At 46.4% G+C, this 19,092-nt stretch overlaps 1 protein-coding gene across 8 annotated transcripts in view; it reads right to left on the reverse strand.

The window, feature by feature from the left end:
* Window positions 1–11,165, reverse strand: part of SRPK2 (SRSF protein kinase 2) — a 286,728-nt gene extending 275,563 nt beyond the window's left edge. For 3 of the 8 annotated variants that reach the window (XM_030825672.1, XM_030825670.1, XM_030825669.1), the window contains exons 1-2: window positions 11,025–11,165; window positions 10,433–10,487 (exon numbers count right to left, since the gene is read on the reverse strand). In XM_030825672.1, coding sequence (XP_030681532.1) covers window positions 10,433–10,487; window positions 11,025–11,054 — 85 coding nt within the window. In that variant the 5' untranslated portion in view covers window positions 11,055–11,165. Of the gene's footprint in view, window positions 1–10,432; window positions 10,488–10,576; window positions 10,717–11,024 lie in introns of those variants that run through there. The other 5 variants (XM_030825675.1, XM_030825673.1, XM_030825668.1 and 2 more) reach the window with 4 other exon arrangements.
* Window positions 11,166–19,092: the final 7,927 nt, after the last annotated feature.

Genomic DNA, 19,092 nt, shown 5'->3' on the forward strand with positions numbered 1-19,092 from the left:
CAGGAGGTGGAGGTTGCAGTGAGCTGAGATCATGCCACTGCACTCCAGCCTGGCGACGGAGAAAGACTCCGTCTCAAAAAAAAAAAAAAAAAAAAGATGTTAAACATCATTACTCAGGAAAAAGGAATTGAAAACCATAATGAAATATCAATACACACCCATAATAGGTAAAATTCATTAAAATGACACTGCCAAGTGTGGGCAAAAATGTGAAGCAACCGTTAAGTGTCTTTACACTTGTGGGAGTGTAAAGTAGTTCAATCAAAACTACATCCTTGAGCCTGGGCAACATAGGGAGATTCCATCTCTACAAAAAATTTTAAAATCAGCTGGGCATAGTGGTGCTCACCTGTAGTCCTAGCTACTCAGGAGCCTGAGGCAGGAGGATCATTTGAGGCCAGGAATTTGAGGTGGCAGTGAGCTATGATTGTGCCACTGTCAGCCAACAAAGCAAGACCAAGTCTCTAAAAAAATATATATATATATATATACATATATATATATATATATTAGCCCTCTGAAACTGTGGACTCTGCATCCATAGGTTCAACCAATCATGAATCAAAAACAATCAAAAGTAAATAAATAATAACAAAATTAAAACTACAAATTAAAAAAAACCGTGTAACAACTATTGACATGGTATTTACATTATATATTATTAGTAATCTAGAGATAATTTAAAATATACAAGAGGATGTGTGAAGGTTACAAGGGACTTGAGTATCCTCAGATTTTGTTATTTGAGGGTGTCCCGGAACCAATCCTCCAAGGATACTGAGGGATGACTGTATATTCTATACAATTTCATTTATATGAAATTCAAGAACAGACAAAACTAATCAATAATGATAGATACCATAAAAGTTGTTGCTTCTAGGTGGTATAGACTCGGGAGAGGCATGAGAAAACTTATGGAGCATTGAAGGGGTTTTATGTACTGATCTACGTGGTGGTTACAGGGGTATAAATAAATGTAAAAAAATCATCAAATTGTACAATTAAGATGAATGCACTGGGCCAGGCGTGGTGGCTCACGCCTGTAATCCCAGCACTTTGGGAGGCCGAGGCAGGCAGATCACGAGGTCAGGAGATCGAGACCAGCCCGGCCGACATGGTGAAACCTCGTCTCTACTAAAAATACAAAAATTAGCTGGGGAGTGGTGGGGCGAGCCTGTACTCCCAGCTACTCAGGAGGCTGAGGCAGCAGAATGGCTTGAACCGGGGAAGCGGAGGTTCCAGTGAGCCAAGATCGCAGCACTGCACACCAGCCTAGCGACAGAGCAAGACTCCGTCTCAAAAAAAAAAAAATTAGTGCACTGCCAGGCATGGTGGTAGGCATCTGCAGGCCCAAATACTTGGGTGGCTGAGGTAGGGAATCACCCAAACCCAAGAGGGTGAAGGCGGCCTAGGCAACAAAGCAAGATCCTATCTCTAAAAAAGAAAATTAAAATTAAAATTGATGTTTTATCCTTAAGACAGAGTCTCGCTGCGTCACCCAGGCGGGCATTCAGTGGCACGATCTCACCTCAAAGCAACCTCCACCTCCCGTGTTCAAGCAATTCTCCCACCTCGGACTCTGGAATAGCTGGGACTACAGGCATGTGCCACCACTCCCAGCTAATTTTTGTATTTTTAGCAGAGACGGGGTTTCATCATGTTGGCCAGGCTGGTCTCAAACTCCTGACCTCAAGTGATCTTCACTGATCTTTAAAAGATCAATGCACTTTACATACATGCATATACACGTATGCTAGGACTCAATTTTTAAAAAATGAACAAAACCATGCACAAGTAAAAGAATAACACACCAAAACAATTAGATACCCTAAATTAACATGCTAAATTTTTTTTTTTTTTGAGATGGAGTCTCGCTGTTGCCCAGGCTGGAGTGCAGCGGCGCGATCTCGGCTCACTGCAAGCTCCGCCTCCTGGGTTCAAGCGATTCTCCTGCCTCACCCTCCTGCGTAGCTGGGATTACAGGCACATGCCACCATGGCTGGCTAATTTTTGTATTTTTAGAAGAGAGGGGGTTTCGCCATGTTGGTCAGGATGGTCTCGATCTCCTGACCTTGTGATCTGCCTGCCTCGGCCTCCCAAAGCGCTGGGATTACAGGCGTAAGCTACCATGCCCAGCCGCTAAAAAATTTTTAAATTAAAAATAATTAGTGGATCCACAGCTGACACTTACTTCTTAAATCTTGTGCATTATACCGAATTCTGTACTGAATTTTTTACCATGACCATATTACTTTTATTACTTTAAAAAAAAAAGAAAGCTGGGCCAGGTGCAGTAGCTCATGACTGTAATCCCAGCATTTTGGAAGGCTGAGGCAGGCAGATCACTTGAGGCTTAGGCCAGGAGTTCCTGACCAGGCTCTACTAAAAATACAAAGAAAATAAGCTGGGCATGGTGGCGCATGCCTGTAATCCCAGCTACTTGGGAGGCTGAGGCATGCGCAGCACCTGAACCCAGGAGGCAGAGGTTACACTGAGCCAAGATCATGCCACTGCATTCCTGCCTGGGTGGCAGAGCAAGACTGTCTCAAGAAAAAAAAAAAAAAAAAAAAAAAGCTATTTCATTAAAATGACAATGTTAAAATGAAATCTGGCCAGGCACAGTGGCTCAAGCCTGTAATCCCAGCGCTTTGTGAGGCCAAGGCAGGTGGAACATGAGGTCAGGAGTTCGAGACCAGCCTGGCCAGTATGGTGAAACCCTGTCTCTACTAAAAATACAAAAAATTAGCCAGGAGTGGTGGCAGGCACTTGTAATCCCAGACACTCAGGAGGCTGAGGCAGGAGAATCCCTTGAACCCAGGAGGCAGAGGTTGCAGTGAGCCAAGACCGGGCCACTGCAGTCCAGCCTGGGCAACAGAGCAAGACTCCATCTCAAGAAAAAAAAAAAGAAAGAAATCTAAGCACTACTGTACCTAAATCTTACAGTTCTCATTACACTGTCCTGCAATGGTCTTTTCACAAAGCAATCTCTTCTACTTTAATTATCTTACTCTTCTAGCATCCAACACATACTCTGGCACTAGCTATCTGCAGCACTAGGTATCTGCTTCATGTCCATTTACTGTATTCTACTGTAGAGGTAGTAAGCAAAAACGTTTATTGAATAAACAAATGTGTAAAAAAATAAGAAATGAAAATTAGGTAATCCATGAGAAGTACTCCAAAGTCATGGGCTTATGAGCTTGAATTTATACTACAGGAAAGGGTTGAGGCTTACCGAATAAGGATATAAACTTGTGTCATTACATTCCAAAATTGTCTCACCAAACTGCGTGCGGTGGCTCACGCCTGTAATCCCAGCACTTTGGGAGGCTGAGGCAGGCAGATCATTTGAGGCCAGGAGTTCGTAACCAGCCTGACCAACATGGTGAAACCCCATCTCTACTAAAAATACAAAAATTAGCCAGGCATGGTGGCACATGCCTGTAGTCCCAGCTACTTGGGAGGCTGAGCCAGGACAATCGCTTGAACCTGGCAGGCAGCAGTTGCAGTGAGCCATGATTGCGCCACTGCACTCCAGCCTGGGCGACAGAGCAAGATTCCACCTCAAAAAAAACTAGAAGCAAAGTATACCCAGATATCCTTTAGCCTGTGAATAAACTGTTAATCCACACAATGGAATACGTTACCAATAAAAAAGAAAGCACAGCTGGGCACGGTGGCTCATGCCTATAATCCCAGCACTTTGGGACGCCAAGGCGGGTGGATCACCTGAGGTCAGGAGTTCGAGACCAGCCTGACCAACGTGGAGAAACCCCGTCTCTACTAAAAATACAAAATTAGCCTGGCATGGTGGTACATGCCTGTAATCCCAGCTACTCAGGAGGCTAAGGCAGGAGAATCGCTTAAACCCGGGAAGCGGAGGTTACAGTGAGCCAAGATCGTGCCACTGCACTCCAGCCTGGGCAACAAGAGCAAAATTCCATCTCAAAAAAAAAAAAGGAATGCACTGCTCACACAGGCAATAACATGGATGAATCTCAAGGGCATTACGCTGCGTGAAAAAAAGGCGAATTACAAAAGGTGACATACTGTATAATTTCATTTATATAACATTCTCGAACTGGCGACATTAAGTGATAGACAACAGATCAGTGTTTGCCAAGCTTAGATTTGAAGACAGAGAGTGTGACTGTTCTTTGTGGTAATGAAATAGTTTGGCATCCTGACTGTGCTGATTATTCTAATCTACACAAGTGACACAATTTGTTAAAACTACTCATACAAAGAGTGCATGTAAAACTGATAAAATCCAAGTAAAATCTTTCTGGAATTAATAACATTGTGTCAATGTCAATTTACTGGTTTCAACAATGTTCTATGGTTAAGATATCAACGTCAGGGAAATTAAAGAGTACACAAAGAACTCTGTATCACTTTTGCAAGGTCTTGTGAGTCTGAAATTATTTCAAAATTAAGTTTTTTTTTTGTTTTTTTTTTTTGAGACAGAGTCTCGCTCTATCGCCCAGGCTGGAGTGCAGTGGCACCATCTCAGCTCACTGCAAGCTCCGCCTCCCGGGTTCACGCCATTCTCCTGCCTTAGCCTCCCGACTAGCTGGGACTATAGGCGCCCGCCACCACGCCCGGCTAATTTTTCGCATTTTTTTTTTATTTTTTTTTTTAGTAGAGATGGGGTTTCACCGTAGCCAGGATGGTCTCGATCTCCTGACCTCGTGATCTGTCCACCTCGGCCTCCCAGAGTGCTGGGATTACAGGCATGAGCCACCGTACCCGGCCTCAAAATTAAATGTTTTAATAAAAATTTTACAATTACAAAAAACAGAATTTTTTTTTTTAATTGAGACGGAGTCTCACTCTGTCACCCAGGCTGGAGTGCAGTGGCATGATCTCAGCTCACCACAACCTCCATCTCCCAGGTTCAAGCAATTCTTCTGACTCAGCCTCCCGAGTAGCTGGAACTGCAGGAGCGCACTACCATGCCAGGCTAATTTTTGTATTTTTAGTAGAGACGGGGTTTCCCCATATTGGCCAGGCTGGTCTCGAACTACTGACCTTGTGATCCGCCCACCTCGGTCTCCCAAAGTGCTGGGATTACAGGCGTGAGCCACCATGCCTGGCCAGAAATAGAAAAATTTTACGGAACAATGGATAAATGGATAAAATGTGGCATATTGACACTACTATTCAGCAATATAAAGGAACTAAGTACTAATACGTGCCATAACATGGATGAACCTTGAAAACACTGTTCTAAGGAAACCAGACAAAGCCACATACTGTATATTCCATTTACATAAAATGTTCAGAATAAGCAGATTCACAGAAACTTAGAATGTAAATTAGTTGTTGCCAATGTAGGGGGAAGGGGAATGGAGAATAACTGGGAAATAAATATGGAGTTTCTTTCTGGGGAAGTAAAAATGTTACAGAATTAGATAACAGCTGCACAATTTAATGAATAGACTAAAAATCTGTAAACAGCCTACTTTAAAAGGTAAATTTTATGGTATGTGAACTATATCCCAGCAAAAGAGTTATGAAAAAAATAAATGAAAGAGATCTTTTAAAAATTGTACCTCCATATAAACATACCCTAAGGCAAAAAATTATCCCAAGCTACGTGATGTAGCTAATTCCTAAGATTTGTGACTAAACAGCACTACAGTCCTTCCGTGCTGCCTGTTACTCACAAAGCAGCACAATTAATAATTAGCAAACTAAACTCACAGGACAATCTAACAGGATTTAAATTTTGATCCACTAAATAATCTTATTCCTGACAACTACAATTTCCAGTGTACCATAAAAGTAGCCTCTAGGAACTGGCTCAATTCATAAAAGCTCACAGATTTGAACTGAACTAAAATTAATTAAAAGCCAGCTTGTATATACAAAAGTAGATAATGACAAAAGCAAATCATATTACACCAAGCCAGACCCACAGTCATATAATTCAAGTTTGCCAGTCATCATATTAATAGTTTAAAATTATACCTATTACTCCTTTTCCTCCTCTGGAAAATTAATCAAGAAGCAAAAACAGTGCTTCAAGAGACCTGAATTCAGATCCAAACGAAGCTACTGTGAGCTTAACCTGTCAGAGCTGTCTGTAACATGGGGGGTACCCTGAAAATACTAGTCTCCTGGAGATTCTTTTACCACTTCTCAGGTGCCACTCCTTGCACACTCAACGTCACCTGGTTTCCCATGCACTACTGCAGACCACATCTGTTTCCACTATTGTCCCCTTCCCTACAATCTATTCTCCACATAGCAGCCCCTTTTTTTTTTTTGAGACGGAGTCTCACTCTGTCGCCCAGGCTGGAGTGCATTGGCACGATCTCGGCTCACTGCAAGCTCCGCCTCCCCATTCACGCCATTCTCCTGCCTCAACCTCCCGAGTAGCTGGGACTACAGGCGCCCGCACGCCCGGCTAATTTTTTATATTTTTAGTAGAGACGCGGTTTCACCGTGTTAGCCAGGATGGTCTCAATCTCCTGACCTCGTGATCCGCCACCTCGGCCTCCCAAAGTGCTGGGATTACAGGCGCGAGCCACCGCGCCCGGACTTTTTTTTTTTTTTTTTTTTTTTTTTTGAGATGGAGCCTCGCTCTGTCGCTCAAGCTGGAGTGCAGTGGCACAATCTCGGCTCACTGCAAGCTCCGCCTTCCAGGTTCACGCCATTCTCTCACCTCAGCCTCCCGAGTAGCTGAGACTACAGGCGCCCACCACCACGCCGGGCTAATTTTGTTTTTGTATTTCTAGTAGAGATGGGGTATTAGCCAGGATGGTCTTGATCTCCTGACCTCATGATCCGCCCGCCTCGGCCTCCCAAAGTGCTGGGATTACAGGCGTGAGCCACCGCGCCCGGACAGCAGCCCTCTTTTTAAACAGGAATCAGAACCTGTCCCTTCCACATGTAAGCCTCCAATGGCCTACCAGGGCAGACATGCTCTGACTCCTGCCTCCCATCAACCTCTCCGGGCCACTCAGGCCACCCTTACTTTTGGGTTTCTCGAATACTTCCAGCCCATTCCTCCCCAGGGCCTCTGCCACACTGGATCTCCTCCTCATTCTCGATCCTGCTCAAATGTCATTTCTCAGAGAGTGGAGTGTGGACTCTGGTCCCGGGATGCCTTGATTGAACAGCTGGGCATGTTACTCTTGCTGTGTCCCTGTTTCATCTGTAAAATGTCCGTAATAACGGTGCCTACCTCTTAGGGTTGTCACAAGGTATATGTAAAGCAATCAACAGAGTGACTGGCACAGTGCTCAAATGTCATCTTTCATTATTACTTAAGATGCCCCATCTTAATTTTCTTCCTATCCCTTAGCCCTATGTGAAATTATCTTCTGTCACCCTCTTTGTGGTTTTCCCCAAACCTCCCAAGGTTAGTTCTGCAAGGAGCTTTGTCTTGTTCAAAACTCTATCACCGGCCGGGCTTGGTGGCTCACGCCTGTAATCCCAGCACTTTGGGAGGCAGAGGCGGGTGGATCACGAGGTCAGGAGATAAGAGACCATTCTGGCTAACACGGTGAAACCCCATCTCTACTAAAAATACAAAATACTAGCCGGGCGTGGTGGCAGGCGCCTGTAGTCCCAGCTACTCAGGAGGCTGAGGCAGGAGAATGGCGTGAATTCGGGAGGCGGAGCTTGCAGTGAGCTGAGATCGTGCCAATGCCCTCCAGCCTGGGCAACAGAGCAAGACTCCATCTCAAAAAACAAAAACAAAAACCTCGCCGAGCGCGGTGGCTCACGCTTGTAATCCCAGCACTTTGGGAGGCCGAGGCGGGCGGATCACAAGGTCAGGAGATCAAGACCACGATGAAACCCTGTCTCTACTAAAAATACAAAAAATTAGCCGGGCGTGGTGGCGGGCGCCTGTAGTCCCAGCTACTCGGAGAGGCTGAGGCGGGAGAATGGCGTGAACCCGGGAGGCGGAGCTTGCAGTGAGCCGAGATTGCGTCACTGCACTCCAGCCTGGGCGACAGAGCGAGACTCCGTCTCAAAAAAAAAAAAAAAAAAAACCTCTATCACCATCTCCAAAGAAAGACATGTAAATACCCATTGAATACATGAATAAATAAATAACATCAAACATTTCTTTTAAATAACGTCTTGATTCAGGGCGGGCGCGGTGCCTCACGCCTGTAATCCCAGCTCTGTGGGAAGCTGAGGTGGGTGAATCACCTGAAGTCAGGAGTTGTAGACCAGCCTGGCCAACGTGGTGAAACCCCGTCTCTACTAAAAAATACAAAAAAAAAATTAGCTAGGCTTGGTGGCGGGTGCCTGTAATCCCAGCTACTCGGGAGGCTAAAGCAGGAGAATCCCTTGAACCTGGGAGGCGGAGGTTGCAGTGAGCCAAGATCGGGCCATTGCACTCCAGCCCGAGCGACAAGAGCGAAACTCTGTCTCAAAAAAATTAAATAAAATTATGACTTAATTCAAAGAGCTAAGTGAAAAACGGCAATGCCTCAATCAGTTATATAATTGGGCTGGTCCCGTTACCTTACAGACTAGAGCCAGTTCCTTTCATCAGTAGCTGGTGTGTTATTTTCCCCCTCAAATTCTATCACATATACACAATACACAGTGGGAGAAACTGGCAGATTAATCTGTGAGAGGAAAAGCTAAGTACTGTGGCTATTCACTAAGTCTTCATAAACATACCACATAAACCCAAACTGCGGCCCACCAAAAAATATGCGGCCCACCGACCCACCAAAGGGACGGGTGCGCACGCCCTGCCCGGCGCCTTCCTGACGGCCTCCCGCCCGCAGGCCCGTGGCGACCCAAGGCGGGTGGGCGCGGGGTCGATTTGCAATATATTTTGCAAATTATAAGACACAAAAATATATGTCTTATATATGCAAATACAAGACACATACTGACTTAATTAGAACTTTTTCTACATGTACGTATAGGTAACATGCACATACACGTGTCTATTTGTATATACACGCAGACATAGCCATCTCCGACACTGGGGTCATACTTTTTCCACTTTTTATGTTTCCGAATATAACAGACTACGTGGAATTAAATCAATGCTTTGAATTAAGAGCTGTGATTAAAACCCAGTACTTACTCAGAATCCTAAACATTACAGTTCTCCTTACCACTGGGTAAACTTCCATGGTTCACCAAAGGAAATCTCAAATTTAAGGTTGTAATTCACTTGAAAGCTAGCATTAATTTTTTTAAAAGCATCCAAAACTACCAAAAATCCAGTCCATTTTAACATCTTATGAATTCAATATCCAATTTTTACCCACCAATTAGTTCAAGTCTTTAGAAAGTGCTTTCCCCTTACTCTAACGGTTTTTTTTTTTTAAGGTATTTTTAAGTCACTATCCACATTTTGTGAAACTGAAGTACCAAGGCCAACGAGAAGGGAAAAAAATTCTGAGCGTGCCGCGAGGTACCCCTCAAAAGAAACAAACAACCAAAAATGTTTCTGGATTTTATTAAAGATGATGCTGGACTCTCGTTCCCCATAGTACCAAAGATGCCACACAGAGTATTCTTGCTCAAAAAAGCGAAGCAATTAATCTACAGGAAGAGATAACGATGTCGAACGCTTGTAAATCAAAAAAATTAGGAGAGAGGAGTGGAAAAGGAGAAGACGCGGCGGCGCTGTGCGGTCTCGAAGCAGCTCTCCAGGAAAGGGTTCTTGGGCAGCGGCCCCCCCGGCTCGGGTGAGCGGCCAGGCTGGAGGCGGCCGCCACCGGCGCGTTTTCCACTCCGCCCGGCTCCCGTGCTCACGCCCACCGCCCTGCGCAGCCCGCGACCCCGGCGCCCGCAGCGCACCCAAGTCACGCTCGACCCGAGTGGAAAGTTTCGAATCCAAACCAGAGAGCCGAAACGCACAGGTCTCGGGGCTGAACTCGCGCCAGGAACACGCCCGAGGCAAACCACTTGACAACCAGCTTCGGTTCTCAGCAGAAAGGCCGACAGGCGGGGGCCGGGGAGGAAAGGAGGCGAGACACACGCCCTCGCGCACACTCGGCCCCTCCGCCTCCTCGGCCCGCGGCTCAGGTGTGAGCAGCGCAGCCGCCGCACTCCCGCACCGGGCGGGCCGGGGCCCGGCGGCGGACCCCTCCCGGAAAGGGCCGCGACCCCCGGGCCAGCTCGCGGGCAAGGGACGGGTGCGCACGCCCTGCCCGGCGCCTTCCCGCCGGCCTCCCGCCCGCCGGCCCGTGGCTACCCGGGGCGGGAGGGCGCGGGGTCGAGGCTCCGTGATGCTCGGGAACCGGCCGCGGCCCGCGCGCCCCTCCCCCCGCCGCCGCCCCTCCCCCCGGGCCGCCCGCCGGGCGCAGGAGCTGAGCGCCAGCGTCTCGGGGAACCAGCCCGCCCGCCGGCCCGGGGACCCGGACAACTTTCCCCTGCGCGGCCGCGGGCGCCCCCGGCGGGGCGGGGGTGGGGAACGGGGACAGGCGCAGCGTGGACTCACTTTTTCGGATGTTTCTCTCTTTTCGGCCTCCGCTTTCGGGCCTGAATGGCCAGCACTAGGGGAAGAGAAGACACACATTAACGGTCGGGCCGCCCGCCCGGGCCGGCCGCGTGGCGGGGAGAGAGCGCGCCGCGGGCCACTCACCTTTCCGGGAGCTCATTCCGACGCGGCGGAAGCGGGGCGGGGGGCTTCGCGGCGGCGACGCGGGCGCCGAGACGAGCTGGTCTGCAGCCTCCACTCGCTCCGCCGGCCGGGAGGAGGCGAGAACCGCGCCTGCGCCGCCGCCGCCGCCGCCGCTCCAGCAGGGACCCAGCAAGACCCGCCCCCGTCCGGCCCCGCCCCCACCCGCCAACCCCGGGGGTCGGGACCCCGCGCCGCGTGCCCAGCGCCCCCGCGCCCGCGCCCCCGCCCCACCCACCTGTGCAGAAGTGGCCGCCGCCCATGGCCGCGCTGGCCCTCGGCCTTCCCCACCCCAGCCCGCGGCTCGGGCCTCCGCCTCCTGCGCTCCTGCGGCTGGCCCAGGCCGCCCGCCTCTCCCGGGCACCGGACCCGCGGGACCCTCCCTCCCCGCCGCGGCCTCTCCCCTCCGCACCCCGGCCGGTCGCGCCGCCCGCTGCTCCATGCGCCCTTCCTTGGCCGGCGCCTCCGCGGGTCTCGCACCACCTCTCTTCCCGCGGCCTCTTCTCTCCCTTTGCTCCTCTACATCCTTGCATCCCCATGAGCGCCGCTTCCTCCTCTCCGGCGGGCGTGGAAAGGGCACACGACTAAAAGCTAGGAAACCTGGGTCCGCGATTTAGCAGTGTGACCTTGGAGAAGTCATTTTCTCTCCCACCTCTACGTGCCCTCCAGGATTGCATAAGTTTAATGAAGGAAAAGATACAGATAGCATTCAAAGTAGGACAAAGGTTTTGCACATGAATTGAAACCCGGTTCCGTAAACACCAGGTGTATAACAGTTCAAAACAACAATCACACCAAGTAGTTATTTTCTGCATCCTACAATGAGGAAACTGAGTCCCAACGAGGTTAAACAGTTTAACCAGCCAGGATCGAAATTCAGGCCTGGCGGTCGACAAACTCCACCTTATCAGGCTGCCTACAAAAGATGTGAATCAAGTTGATAGTGGCACAAAAAGATAACTGCAATGTTCTCTTATTTATGTAAATAATTACATTAGTTTTTGAAAGATACGCATTCTGACTATTAACGCCCTCATTGGTCACACAGCTGTATCTTTAACTGACAAGGTGGCCTACTCTAAGGATGATAAATCAGACAGAACGGGAAACGCTGCCTGGGTTTTGAAGAGCCCTTAACTTTTTATATTCAAAAATATAAAACCCTATAGAAAAGTTACAAGGAAAATACAATTAACAGCCAAATTAACCCATATTCACGAATTTTTAACATTCTGCCACATTTGCTATCTATGTGTCCATGTGTATGGTTTATTTTGCTGAATCATTTGAGTTTTTATAGACACTGTTACCCTTTGTCCTTAAATATTTCAGTACATATCTACTAAGAATAATCTCCCACATAATCAGAATTCCATGATCACTCCAAGAAACTTTCATACTAATACAATGTAATCATCTGTAACATACAGGCCATATATATTCAATTTTGCAAAATATCCCAGTAATATCCCTTGTAGCTGATTTTCTTTTTTTCCCAATTAGTCTACCGTTAAGGATCATCCGTTGCATTTAATTGTCATGTCTTTTTAAACACCTTTAGTGTAGAATCATTCTTGGTTTTGTGTTTTGGTTTTCTTTCTATTTATTTATTTATTTATTTTGAAATGGAGTCTCACTCTATCGCCCAGCCTGGAGTGCAGTGGCGCAATCTCAGCTCACTGCAACCTCAGCCTCCCGGGTCCAAGCGATTCTCCTGCCTCAGTCTCCCGAGTAGCTGGGATTACAGGCATACACCACCACATCTAGTTAATTTTTGTATTTTTTTTTTTTTTTTTTTTTTTAGTAGAGACAGGGTTTCACCCTATTGGCCAGGCTGGTCTCAAACTCCGGACCTCGGGTCATCCACCCACCTCAGCCTCCCAAAGTGCTAGGATTACAGGCCTGAGCCTCGGCACCCAGCCCTTTTTTGTTTTGTTTTGTTTTGTTTTGTTTTGTTGTTTATAACATTGACTTTTTTGAAGAATCCGGTTCCACCGTTTTGCAGAATGTTCCTTGTTTTGGATTTGTCTGTTTCCCTATGATTATATTCAAGTTAAACAATGTTGTTGGGTATACTATATATGATGTTGTATTCATCTTAGTGCATCAAAATATGATGTCAGTTTGTTCCATTACTGGTGATGTTACAGTTAATTATTTCTCCAAGATACAAGTACCTTTTCCCTCTGTATTTAAGAAGGCTGTATGAAAAATGAGCAAAGGATTTGAATGGACATTTCTCCAAAGACATACAAATGACCAAACTGGCATGTGACAAGAGAATTAACATCATCAGTTGTTAGGAAAATACCAAACAATACTATAATGAGCTACCACTTCACACCTACTAGGATGACTATAAAATTTATTTATTAATTATTTATTTATTTATTTATTTTTTGAGATGGAGTTTCGCTCTTGTTGCCCAGGCTGCAGTGCAATGGCACGATCTCAGCTCACCGCAACCTCTGCCTCCCAGGTTCAAGCGATTCTCCTGCACCAACCCTCCGAGTAGCTGGGATTACAGGCATGCGCTACCACGCCTGGCTAATTTTGTATTTTTAGTAGAGATGGGGTTTCTCCACGTTGGTCAGGATGGTATCGAACTCCCGACCTCAGGTGATCCACCTTCCTCGGCTTACCAAAGTGCTGGGATTACAGGCATGAGCCACTGCGTCCAGCTAAAAATTTTTGTAATGGAAAATAAGGCCAGCCGTGATGTCTCACAAGTGTAATCTCAGCATTTTGGGAGGCTAAGGCTGGAGGATCATCTGAGTCCAGGAGTTGGCAGCTGCAGTGAACTACGATCACACCACTGCACCCTAGCCTGGGCAATAGAGTGAGACCCCACCTCAAAAAAAAATGTTAATGGAAAAAAAGTGTTGGTGGGGATTTTGGAACCCTCATATGTTGGAAACATTGAAACCCTCCTACATTTCTGGTGGGAATGTAAAATGGTGCAGTTATTATGGAAATAGTCTGTTGGCTTCTCAGAAAGCTAATTATAGAATTAACAGCAATTCCACTCCTAGGTATATATGCACAAGGACTGAAAACAGATACTCAAACAAATCTTTGTACATGAGTGTTCATAGCAGCGCTATCATAGCCAAAAGGTGGAAAAAACTTAAATGGTCATCCATAAATGAATGGATAAACAAATTGTGTTATATACATACACTGGAATTTTTTTTGACCATAAAAAGAATTTAGTACTGACACATGCTACAATGTGGATGAACATCAAAAACATTATGCTAAAAGCAGCCAGACACAAAATGTCACATATTGTATGATTCCATTTATATGAGATATCCAGAATAGGCAAATCTACAGAAAGCAGATTGGTGGTTGCCGGGAGTTGGGGGGTGGGAGAAGGAGGGAGCAACTGCTTAATGGGTACCAAGTTTTATTTTGGTGTGATGAAAATGTTTTGGTGCTAGATAGAGGTGGTGGTGGCACAACATTGCTAATATACTAAAAGCCACTGAATTGTTCTCTTTAAAGTGGTTTCTTTCATCTAATGTGAATTTCACTTCAAAACAAAACAACAAAGTTACTTGTGTGGGGTGATACTTTCAAACTGTGTGAATATCTCTTCCCTGACGATATCTCAATGGGTTGGCATCCATTGATGATTCTTGCCTCAATCAACTATTACCGGCCGGGCGCGGTGGCTCAAGCCTGTAATCCCAGCACTTTGGGAGGCCGAGACGGGCAGATCACGAGGTCAGGAGATCGAGACCATCCTGGCTAACACGGTGAAACCCCGTCTCTACCAAAAATACAAAAAAATTAGCTGGGTGTGGTGGCGGGCGCCTGTAGTCCCAGCTACTTTGGAGGCTGAGGCAGGAGAATGGCGTGAACCCGGGAGGCAGAGCTTGCAGTGTGCCGAGATCTCACCACTGCACTCCAGCCTGGGCGACAGAGCGAGACTCTGTCTCAAAAAAAAAAAAAAAAAAAAAAAAAACTATTACCACACTGGTTGTAGAACAGTGATTTTATAATCTTATCATTCCATCTATGTTAAGTGACACATTCTTTTTTCTTTTCTTTTTTTTTTTTTTTGAGATGAGCATCTTGCTCTGTTGCCCAGGCTGGAGTGCAGTGGTGTGATCTCAGCTCACTGTAACCTCCACCTCCCGGGTTCGAGTGATTTTCCCACCTCAGCCTCCCAAATAGCTGGGACTACAGACGCACACCATTTGTATTTTTAGTAGACACGGGTTTTCACCATGTTGGCCAGGCTGGTCTCAAACTCTTGGCCTCAAGTGATCCACCTGCCTCTGCCTCCCTAAATGCTGGGATTACAGGTGTGAACCACTATACCCAGACTTAAGTGATATTCTTTTTTTCTTTTTTTTTTTGAGAGAGGGCCTTGCTCAGTCACCGAGGCTGGAGTGCAGTGGTGTGATCTCCACTCATTGCAACCTCTGCCTCCCAGGTTCAAACAATTCTCCTGCCTCAGCCTCCCAAGTAGCTGTGACTACAGGCATGCACCACCACACCCAGCTAATTGTTGTATTTTTTTTTTCTTTGGCGGTGGGGGGAAGGGAAGTCTCGCTCTGTTGCCCAGGCTAGAGTGCAGTGGCGCGATCTTGGCCTAACACAACCTCTGCCTTCCAGGTTCAAGTGATTCTCCTGCCTCAGCCTCCCGAGTAGCTGGGATTACAGGCACCCCCCACCACTCCCAGCTAATTTTTTTGTATTTTTAGTAGAGACTAGGTTTCACCATGTTAGCCAGGCTGGTCTCAAACTCCTGACCTCAAGTGATCTGCCTGCCTCAGCCTCCCAAAAGTGCTGGGATTGCAGGCTTGAGCCACCGCATCTGGCCTAATTTTTGTATTTTTAGTGGAGATGGGGTTTCACCATGTTGGCTAGGCTGGTCTCAAACTCCTGACCTCAGGTGATCCACCCACCTTGGCCTCCCAAACTGCTGGGATTACAGGTGTATACCACCACGTAAGGAGGAGCTTTTATTTCTCCCTCTGGTTTTGCTTTTGTTTTTTTGTTTTTTTTGTTTGTTTGTTTGTTTGTTTTTGCCCCCTCCTGCTCCTCTGCCTTTTTCTTTCTTTGTTTCTGGCTTGTTTTTTGTTTTTGGTATCAATATTGGCAAAAATTACTGTCACTATTTTTTTGTTGTTTTCAGAAGACAGGGTCTCACTCTATGGACATGAGCCACCACATTCGGCCTTTTTATTATTTTTAAAAAGGCTTTATTGAGATATAACTCACATAATATACAATTCAGCCATTTTAAAATACAGAATTAAATGGTTTTTAGCATGTTCACAGCGTTGTGCAACCACTACCACGATCTAATTTTAAAATATTTCTGCGCCAGATGTGGTGGCTCTCATTCATAATTCCAGCACTTTGGGAGGCTAAAGTAGGAGGATCACTTGAGCCTAGGAGTTCAAGGTTAGGGAGGTTATAGTGAACTATGATCGTGCTGCTGCACTCCAACCTGAGCAATAGAGCAAGACACTGTCTCAAAAAAAAAAAATTTTTCCCCCCAAAAAGAACTCCATACAGATTAGCAGACACTCCCCATTTCCTCCAACTTTCCCCTGCATTAGGCCTAGGCAGCCACTAATGTACTTCCTGTCTCTATAGGCTTGCCTGTTCTGCACAGTTCATGTAAATGGAATCATACAATATGTGGCCTTTTGTGGCCAGAGTCTTTCTTTTCTTTTTTTTTTTTTTTTGAGACGGAGCCTCATTCTGTTGCCCAGGCTGGCGTGCAGTGGCATGATCTCGGCTCACCGCAACCTCCGCCTCCCGGGTTCAGGCGATTCTCCTGCCTCAGCCTCCCAAGTTGCTGGGACTAAAGGTGTGCACCACCACGCCCAGCTGATTTTTGTATTTTTAGGAGAGATGGGGGTTTCACCATATTGGCCAGGCTGGTCTCAAACTCCTGACCTCATGATCTGCCTGCCTCGGCCTCCCAAAGTGCTGGGATTACAGGCGTGAGCCACCGCGCCTGGCCAATTTGTGGCCAGAGTCTTTCACTTAGCCTAACATTAAAACCCATTTCTGCTACTTAATTTCTGCATGACCTTGGGCAAGTTACTTAATTACAACATCTGGAAAGTGATAACAACACGTACTAATACTAGTCCTCATAGGTCAGTTCGATAATCAAATAAGATAAATCTCCAACAATAGTAATTCTTAAAAACAGATGGGAGATACATCGCCAATCTGTTTGTTGGATTTTTGCATTCAATTTTCAACAAATACTTATCAAATACCTATTAAGTAGCAAGCATTATTCTAGACACTGATTCTATAGCAGTGAACAAAGCACACAAAAATGTTCCTGCCCTCAAGGAACTTACATTCTACTGCCAGAAAACAGAAAATAAACAACATAAATATGTGAAATATATATTATGTTTACTAGATGGTGATCATTTTTATTTAAAAACAAAACAAAACAGCCGGGCACGGTGGCTGACGCCTGTAATCCCAGCACTTTGGGAGGTCAAGGTGGGTGGGACATGAGATTGGGAGATTGAGACTGACCATCCTGGCCAAAAAGGTGAAACCCCATCTCTACTAAAAATACAAAAATTAGCTGGGCGTGGCGGCACATGCCTGTAATCCCAGCTGCTCAGGAGGCTGAGGGAGGAGAATCGCTTGAACCTAGGAGGTGGAGGTTGTAGTAGCCAAGATCTTGCCACTGCCCTCTAGCCTGGGCAACAGAGCGAGACTCCATCTCAAAAAAAAAAAAACAGAAAGTGACTGGATGGAGTGGTTCACACCTGTAACTCTAGCACTTTGAAAGTCCAAAGCAAGAGGATTGCTTGAGCCCAGGAGTTCAAGACTAGCCTGGGGAACATAGTGAGACCCCCGCCCACCTCTATCAACTAAAAAATACATTTAAAAAAAAACTGAAAGCAAAAAAAATCAACAACCTGTTGGGAGTATGGTTCAAGAAGGCCTCACCAAGAAGGTAACACTGAATTAAAGAACTTAAAGCTGGCTGGGCACAGTGGCTCATGCCTATAATCCCAGCACTTTGGGAGGCCAAGGTGGGTGAATCACCTGAGATCAGGAGTTCCAGACCAGCCTGGACAACATGGTGAAACCCCGTCTCTACTAAAAATACAAAAATTAGTGGGCTATGGTTGTGCACCCCTGTAATCCCAGCCACTCAGGAGGCTGAGGTGGGAGAATTGCGTGAACTTGGGAGGCAGAAGTTGCAGTGAGCCGAGATTGCACCACTGCACATTCCAGCTTGGGCGACAGAGCAAGACTCTGTCTCACATAAAAAAAAAAAAAAAAAAAAAAAAAGAACTTCAACCTATCTTGCCAGTCCTTTTTACTTCTATAAATTAGAAGAAAACTATCTTTGCAAACCAGATATTTATGAATTGCTTCGAATTTATTGAATTAAAGTATACCAAATTAATTATCAATTAGCTTTACACATACTATAGTGATGCTTTTTTAAAATTATTTTTATTTATTTATTTTTTTGAGACACAGTTTCACTCTTGTTGCTCAGGCTGGAGTGCAATAACATGATCTCGGCTCACCGCAACCTCCGCCTCCCAGGTTCAAGCGATTTTCCAGCCTCAGCGTTCCAAGTAGCTGGGATTACAGGCATGCGCCACCACACCTGGCTAATTTTGTATTTTTAGTAGAGACAGGGTTTCTCTGTGTTGGACAGGCTGGTCTCGAACTCCCGACCTCAGGTGATCTGCCTGCCTCGACCTCTCAAAGTGCTGGGATTACAGGCGTGAGCCACCGCGCCCAGCTAGTAGCTTTTAGAAAGAATGGTAAGTGGGGCACAGAGGCGCTCACCTGTCCTGTCAGCTTCAGTCCAGTAGTTGACTCCAGTAGTTGAGCCCAGCCTGAACAATGAGACCATACATCTTAAAAAGATAAATTAAATGATAAATGATAGCCAGGCATGGTGGCTCATGCCTGTAATCCCAGCGCTTTGGGAGGCCGAGGCAGGCGGATCACGAGGTCAGGAGATAGAGAACATGCTGGCCAACATGGTGAAATCTCATCTCTACTAAAAATACAAAAAATTAGCTGGGCGTGGTGGCAGGTGCCTGTAGTCCCAGCTACTTGGAAGGCTGAGGCAGGAGAATGGTGTGAACCTGGGAGGCAAAGCTTGCAGTGAGCTGAGATTGCGCCACTGCACTCCAGCCTGGGAGACAGAGTGACACTCCGTCTTGAAAGAAAGAAAGGGAGGGAGGGAGAGAGAGAGAAAGAAGAAGAGGAAGAAGAAGAGGAGGAGGGGGAGGGGGAGAAGGAAGAGGAGTAGGAGGAGGAGAGGAGAGGAAAGAGAGAGAAAGAAAGAAAGAGAAAGAGAGAAAGAAATGGAGGGAGGAAGGAAGGAAGGAAGAGAATTATAAACCTAGTCTCTGTTGACTTTGAAATTAAGTATTTCTTCAGAAATGCATCACAATATAGAGTGACATTTTATTTTTTATTTTTTTATTTTTAGTGGATGCTTTTTT

This window comes from Nomascus leucogenys, chromosome 13 (genome assembly GCF_006542625.1).
Source record: "Nomascus leucogenys isolate Asia chromosome 13, Asia_NLE_v1, whole genome shotgun sequence".
NCBI classification, from domain to species: domain Eukaryota; kingdom Metazoa; phylum Chordata; class Mammalia; order Primates; family Hylobatidae; genus Nomascus; species Nomascus leucogenys.